This window comes from Salvelinus fontinalis, chromosome 26 (assembly GCF_029448725.1).
Source record: "Salvelinus fontinalis isolate EN_2023a chromosome 26, ASM2944872v1, whole genome shotgun sequence".
In the NCBI taxonomy this organism is placed as follows: Eukaryota; Metazoa; Chordata; class Actinopteri; order Salmoniformes; family Salmonidae; genus Salvelinus; species Salvelinus fontinalis.
Window position 1 is genome coordinate 16,263,098 of NC_074690.1, and position 7,497 is coordinate 16,270,594.

At 41.8% G+C, this 7,497-nt stretch overlaps 1 protein-coding gene across 2 annotated transcripts in view; it reads left to right on the forward strand.

Moving 5' to 3' along the window:
• The window catches only part of LOC129823734 (cAMP-specific 3',5'-cyclic phosphodiesterase 4B-like), a 90,143-nt gene extending 83,833 nt beyond the window's left edge, over positions 1-6,310 (forward strand). For both annotated transcript variants that reach the window (XM_055882685.1, XM_055882686.1), the window contains 6 exons: positions 659-823; positions 1,341-1,440; positions 2,212-2,366; positions 2,589-2,711; positions 2,908-3,090; positions 3,398-6,310. In XM_055882685.1, coding sequence (XP_055738660.1) covers positions 659-823; positions 1,341-1,440; positions 2,212-2,366; positions 2,589-2,711; positions 2,908-3,090; positions 3,398-3,697 — 1,026 coding nt within the window. In that variant the 3' untranslated portion in view covers positions 3,698-6,310. The remainder of the gene's footprint in view (positions 1-658; positions 824-1,340; positions 1,441-2,211; positions 2,367-2,588; positions 2,712-2,907; positions 3,091-3,397) is intronic.
• The last annotated feature ends 1,187 nt before the right edge of the window (positions 6,311-7,497 follow it).

The window sequence follows — 7,497 nt, forward strand, 5'->3', positions numbered from 1 at the left end:
TACTCAGGTTGATGTTTTACTCAGGTTGATGTTTTACTCAGGTTGATAGGTGGATGTTTTACTCAGGTTGATGTTTTACTCAGGTTGATGTTTTACTCAGGTTGATAGGTTGATGTTTTACTCAGGTTGATAGGTTGATGTTTTACTCAGGTTGATGTTTTACTCAGGTTGATGTTTTACTCAGGTTGATAGGTTGATGTTTTACTCAGGTTGATGTTTTACTCAGGTTGATGTTTTACTCAGGTTGATGTTTTACTCAGGTTGATGTTTTACTCAGGTTGATAGGTTGATGTTTTACTCAGGTTGATGTTTTACTCAGGTTGATGTTTTACTCAGGTTGACAGGTTGATGTTTTACTCAGGTTGATGTTTTACTCAGGTTGATGTTTTACTCAGGTTGATGTTTTACTCAGGTTGATGTTTTACTCAGGTTGATGTTTTACTCAGGTTGACAGGTTGATGTTTTACTCAGGTTGATAGGTTGATGTTTTACTCAGGTTGATAGGTTGATGTTTTACTCAGGTTGATAGGTTGATGTTTTACTCAGGTTGATGTTTTACTCAGGTTGATGTTTTACTCAGGTTGACAGGTTGATGTTTTACTCAGGTTGATGTTTTACTCAGGTTGTGGGTTACATGTCACATGTGTGTCCCGTGCAGGAGCGAGACCTGATGAATACGTTTAAAATCCCTGCGGACACCTTCGTGACCTTCATGATGACCCTGGAGGCCCACTACCACTCAGACGTAGAATACCACAACAGCCTCCACGCTGCAGACGTGGCCCAGTCCACACACATCCTGCTCTCTACACCTGCTCTGGATGTAAGTCACCTGACCTAGCTCTACTTATTTTACTGCTGTTTTCTCTTCTCCCTCTATTCCTCCACTTATTGTCAGAGACCTAGCTCACATCAGCCCAAATGATAAAGCCCACAGCCACAGCTTGACTGCTCAGTGTTGTTGCTATTTTCATCTGTTGTTTATCCAGTCAGATCTTGAATTACGATTCTGTTGTCTAGCAACCTGTCTTCTTCATTTGTTTTGAATATGCCGACTAAAGGGAGTGACTAACACCATCTCACATAACAGACCTTAAAGTCATAATAAATCATGTATACGAGCAAGTGACACCACTCAACCGAAATATGTCATCGCTGCTCAACCTAGATAGGTCACACAATAATGAGTTATTACCAGATGAATGTGTTACTCTATCTTGCCAAGCAGATTTTCTTACTGCAATGTGAAGCCTTTTACTATCAATGTGGAAAACTCATCAATTCTCTCCGGTTTCCTTTCCTTTTGCTCTGCCCCCGTCTCTCGTCCTGTCCAATCATAGGCCGTCTTCACGGATCTGGAGATCTTGGCGGCCGTCTTTGCGGCAGCCATCCATGACGTGGACCACCCTGGGGTCTCCAACCAGTTCCTCATCAACACCAGTAAGTACTTTCTTCTTCAAAAGCTAGCAACAGTGAGTACTTTATACCTCAAAAAATAGCAACAGTGAGTACTTTATACCTCAAAAGCTAACAACAGTGAGTACATTCTCCCTCAAAAACTAGCAACAATGAGTACTTTATCCCTCAAAAGCTAGCAACAGTGAGTACTTTATACCTCAAAAAATAGCAACAGTGAGTACTTTATACCTCAAAGGCTAACAACAGTGAGTACTTTATACCTCAAAAGCTAACAACAGTGAGTACCTTCTCCCTCAACAACTAGCAACAATGAGTACTTTATCCCTCAAAAGCTAGCAACAGTGAGTACTTTATACCTCAAAAAATAGCAACAGTGAGTACTTTATACCTCAAAAAATAGCAACAGTGAGTACTTTATACCTCAAAGGCTAACAACAGTGAGTACTTTATACCTCAAAAGCTAGCAACAGTGAGTACTTTATACCTCAAAAGCTAGCAACAGTGAGTACGTTATCCCTCAAAAGCTAGCAACAGTGAGTACTTTATACCTCAAAAGCTAACAACAGTGAGTACTTTATCCCTCAAAAGCTAGCAACAGTGAGTACTTTATACCTCAAAAGCTAACAACAGTGAGTACTTTATCCCTCAAAAGATAGCAACAGTGCTGAATGAATAAGTTCTGCTCCTTTAGTACTACTTTATGTTATCCTTTACTATATTTTTGACTATATTTTATCCCCTCAAATCTTCCCCATTGCTTCTAATAGTCCATCTCTCTCTCTCTGTGTCCAGACTCAGAGCTGGCCCTGATGTACAACGACGAGTCTGTCCTGGAGAACCACCACCTGGCTGTGGGCTTCAAGCTGCTGCAGGAAGACAACTGTGACATCTTCCAGAACCTGACCAAGAAAGAACGCCAATCCCTCCGCAGGATGGTCATAGACATGGTGAGAGAACGTCCAAGTTCTGACCAAATACATTTCATTCTGATGTCCCATTCAAATGAGTCTTCGACCGTGGGTCGGTCAGTCCATTAGTCGGTCCAGTTTTTCTATCCCTGTCTCAATTAAATGAGATATATTAGGTTTCTTGGCATCAAATTTCACAAATCATATATTACTGCAGCAGAAACATGTAGAAATCACTAACAACAATCTCTCTCTCTCCAGGTACTGGCCACTGACATGTCTAAACACATGAGCCTGCTGGCTGACCTGAAGACCATGGTGGAGACCAAGAAGGTGACCAGCTCTGGAGTGCTGCTGCTGGACAACTACACAGACAAAATACAGGTAGGAGATCACACTCCTGCATAGGAACGCATGTGTGCCTCACACACACACACACCACACACACACACCACACACACACACACACACACACACACACACACACACACAACACACACCACACACACACACCACACACACCACACACACACACACACACCACACACACACCAATCCTCTCTCCTCCTCTCTGTTGCAGGTGATGCGTAACATGGTTCATTGTGCTGACCTCAGTAACCCCACTAAGTCTCTGGACCTGTACCGTCAGTGGACCGACCGCATCATGAACGAGTTCTCCCACCAGGGAGACCGCGAGAGGGAGAAAGGCATGGAGATCAGCCCCATGTGTGACAAGCATACGGCTTCAGTGGAGAAGAGCCAGGTAGGTTACTAATACATACTGTATAGAGGTAACACACACACACACACACACACTCATACGTACAGTACTCACACTGCTCACATATACACATTCTACACAAACATACATACTGCTTGCATACACACACACACACACACACACACACACACACACACACACACACACACACACACACACACACACACATACACACACACACATACACACACACACACACACAACCCCCTCTAGTGTGGTTATTACAGTATGTACACTATTGTATCTTTAAATCTCCTCTCTCTTCTCTCTCTCTTCTCCCTCTCTGCAGGTGGGTTTCATAGACTACATCGTCCACCCGCTGTGGGAGACGTGGGCCGACCTGGTGCACCCGGACGCCCAGGACATCCTGGACACCCTGGAGGACAACAGGAACTGGTACCAGAGCATGATCCCTCAGAGGCCTTCTCCCCCCTTCTGCACCGGTGACGGAGAGGGGGACAGAGAGGGAGGACACAGGTTCCAGTTTGAGCTGACGCTAGATGACGAACAGGATGGAGAGATGGGAGTGGAGGAGGGCGAGAGAGGGACGGAAGAGGGGTGGTCGCCAGTTGACCAGGGCGGAGTGTAGATGAACACACGTGGGGCTTCCCCCACATAATGAGCCGTGACCTGTTATCTTCATAAATGGAAGCACCGGTTTTAGGTTGTGTTCCACATCTTGTTTTACTGAAGTGGAATAATCCTGCAATCTGGCTCTTTGGCGTTGCTCTGCTTATGCACTAGGGCCTGACTGGCTTTGGGCCCATGCAGAAGAAGGTAGGGAACCACAACACTTGATTTGGGAGCACTCAGGAAGAAGAGTATGAAGAGTTGAAGAGTGATGCCTTGAAGGAGTCCTGTTGAAAATGCTAGTGTGTGACAAAAGTACCGTATCTTGGTTTTTGGTAGCCAGATAATACAATCTTTGTTCTGACAAATACTGAAGATGAAACTAAGCTTGGCGAAGAGACTCTGTTGCGTTCAATTGGGACAAGATGAAATACTTGCACTTCAGAGCGATCTTTGTTCTTCGTGACTATTTTCGAGTACATGTTTTGTTTTGTAACAGGATGGGATGCTGCCGAGTAGATCCGATGTTCAAACTAGTGATCCACAGGTGTTTATAACAAACAACATCTACCCAAACAACATCTACCATTTTTGACAAGTGTTTAAAGTGTTTAAAGACTTTTGTGTGCCTTTTTTTTACGACAGGGTATTTTGGACGTGATTTTATAATTTATTGAACAGGTTTGAACATGCAGTCTTCCTGATGTCTAAGGGTAGGAAGGGAGTGTTTAAACTAAAGAGTCAATAAATCTACTAACGAGAGGTTCTTCGTTAACACCCAATTCATGACTCTATACATGTATTGTTATATGGTACCTCACACATTTCAAATCAATATCAACAAATGCCACAGAACCTACAAGTTCCGTATTCATATTCACAGCAAAAGGCAGTTACAAACCTGTTACTTTTGATTTGACATATTTGCTTAACCGTAAAGCAATGATCTCGATCTTTTCCCATGTAATCTGTCAAAACCAATACACTCCAAAGATGTCCTGATTAATGCACATTAACAGCAGAATGAAACTCTGCCCTAAGAGAGGTATATTGCCATACCTGATTAAAATTTCAATAAAATTTCTCCATATATATATATTTTTTTTTAAATATTTGTAATTTTCCATATCACCCTTCCAAGAATGGAAGAGGTGTAAATTTGATCTCTTAATATAATGAATGCATATAATTAAATAATTGAGGCCAATCAAAATAAACCTTTGAATGGTTTCTTTCCAGACAGAGAGAGAGAGACATCTCATGACATGTGATATTCTGAAGCTCCATACCAAAGTCAAAAAACAAACCTCCATTCAACAATGTCTGATGTCAGCTAATGTTATTATTTTGGTTGCCAGATCCTCCTTGAGCTGACACCTCACACGTTTAGGCAGAAATGGCAGAACAAAAACTAAACCAAAAACAAATGGCATCTTTTTAAAGGTTGATTCAATGATAATTTAATGTCATCTAAAATGTCCCCTGTAGTTTTCTCCATCATTTCTGTCAAGCACTTTGACCAGCTGGATAGCTCAGCGCCTAGTCGCTAGTCTGTCAACAATACATCTAAATGGTCATGTATACTGCAGCTCTCAGCTGTGGGGAGATCAGCAGAACATCACTATGTGACAACATGTCCCACATTGACTCTGCGGTGGGCACGCGCGTGTGTGTACAGAGAGTGTGTGTACAGTGTGTGTGTGTGTGTGTGTGTGTACAGTGTGTGTGTGTGTGTGTGTGTGTGTGTGTGTGTGTGTGTGTGTGTGTGTGTGTGTGTGTGTGTGTGTGTGTGTGTGTGTGTGTGTGTGTGTGTGAATGAGGAAAACTTAGCCACTCAATCTCCTCTTCTTTGCACCTAGTCCTGTGTCAAACCTTGAACTATCTGAAACAGTTTATTTATGATCTTTCATCTGTAAATAGAATAATATTTATAAAATGTACATTTGGTATAATTTATATGCACTACTATTACCTGTCAAAACAAGTCAAACATTTGTTCAACTGTATAATCCTCAAGATTTAAACAGCCTTTCAGATTCACAATTCACAATGCTGACAAACAATGCTGACAAACAATGCTGACATTGTGAATTGTTAAACTGATTGCCAAGAAATGTCAATTGCCAACTTGAATTTCTCAATGAATTGTTTTGGGGAAATACTCTCAAACTAAATAATTCCAGGATTTGAAATTCAAATGGTTGGTTAGGATCTGGAAATCCCCAAATCTACAGTAGTCTACAGTAGTGTACAAAAGTCTACAGTAGTCTATAGTAGTGTACAGTAGTCTACAGTAGTCTATAGTAGTGTGCAGTAGTCTATAGTAGTCTACAGTAGTGTACAGTAGTCAAACGCACAACATCTCTTGGGAGGTGCTTGGCAGAAACGTAATTCCTTGGTTTCTATTGTTTTCCTGTTGTTATCTGTAGCCATATGAAGGCTGCATTGTTCCTATATTATGTACGGTGACGGGTCATTGTACAGCTTTATGTTTATTGAAATATTACATTTTTTAAGATGTACTTATATTTCCCATGTATTTCTCAAAAGTCTCACACAATGTATGGTAAGGTATTGTATATTGTGATCAACAAATATTTTGTATGAAATGATTAAAATGAGCATGAATTTGTTTTGTTTTGTGTCTTACTTTTCTGTAATTGTTGTGTCATAAAGGATGTCAGTCACGGAACAGCATACGGTACATATAAATGAAGTAGACTGTGGTAATAGCATCTAGTCCAGCCTTTTTCAAACCTCTCCTCGTCAACTAATCTCCCAGACGTTTCAGCGTGTTGTGGTCCTGAACTAGCACACCTGAGTCACCTATTCGAGGGCTTGATGATTGAGTGACGAGCTGAATCCGGTGTGCTAGGTGATAAATACATAGAACGTCTGGGGGGTTCCCAAGGAGAGGTTTGAAAAAGGCTGCATTAGTCTACTCAAAAGCCACTGGCTGCCCTCCAATACCGTCACAATGTATCCTTCCTTCCTCCCATCGTTGATGTAATCACAGATCTGACATGACTTGATGGGTAAAAACAACATAGACCAATAGAAACCTTCCTTTCACCTACTATGCAGCGGTGGGGTGTCCCCTGTCCTCATCCTGTCTAGACCAGAAGTGATGAGTGCATCACAATGGCTGCAGGAGGGCATCGACGAGCTCCACCAGTTGTTGCATGACCTTGGGCAGTATCTGAAATGGCAAAGGCAGGTGCAGAGTATTGGTGGTTGCATTACACCTCGCCAGTAGCACGATTACCTCAAGGAAGCTAGCAAAGAAGGGATGATTTATTTTAAAAGTGTTGGGACAAGGCTTCTCTCCACTGGGATGTTGTTTGACTTTGCTGTAACAGACTGCTGCTGGATGCAGGAAAGAATGTTAACAGGAACAGTGAATGCCATGCGTTAGGCCCTGTGGGCGCTAACCTCTCTCACATTGCCACCAGACACAGTATCACAACCCAGTGAGGTATAGATGGTTGTTAACGTAAGGGCTGAGCCGTTCCCTACAGGGTAGGGTGTCTTTCCAGAGAAACCATCATTATTCATTGTCATGTTGATGCTGTCACTATGATAGATACTGTAGTGGGACAACTTCCTCTACTGTTCCTGTAACTCATTGCCTTTTTATTTATCCAGGGAAGTCACATTAAGATTTATTTCTCTTTTTATAGTGAGTCTCTTCTGCTTTTTCTTCTACTTTCATAATAATACTAAGAAATAGTTATTCAGTATTTCATTTGATTAATTAGTTAGAAATAGTTATATCATTTCATTTGATTAATTGAATGCCTGTCACTCTCTCTTCTACAA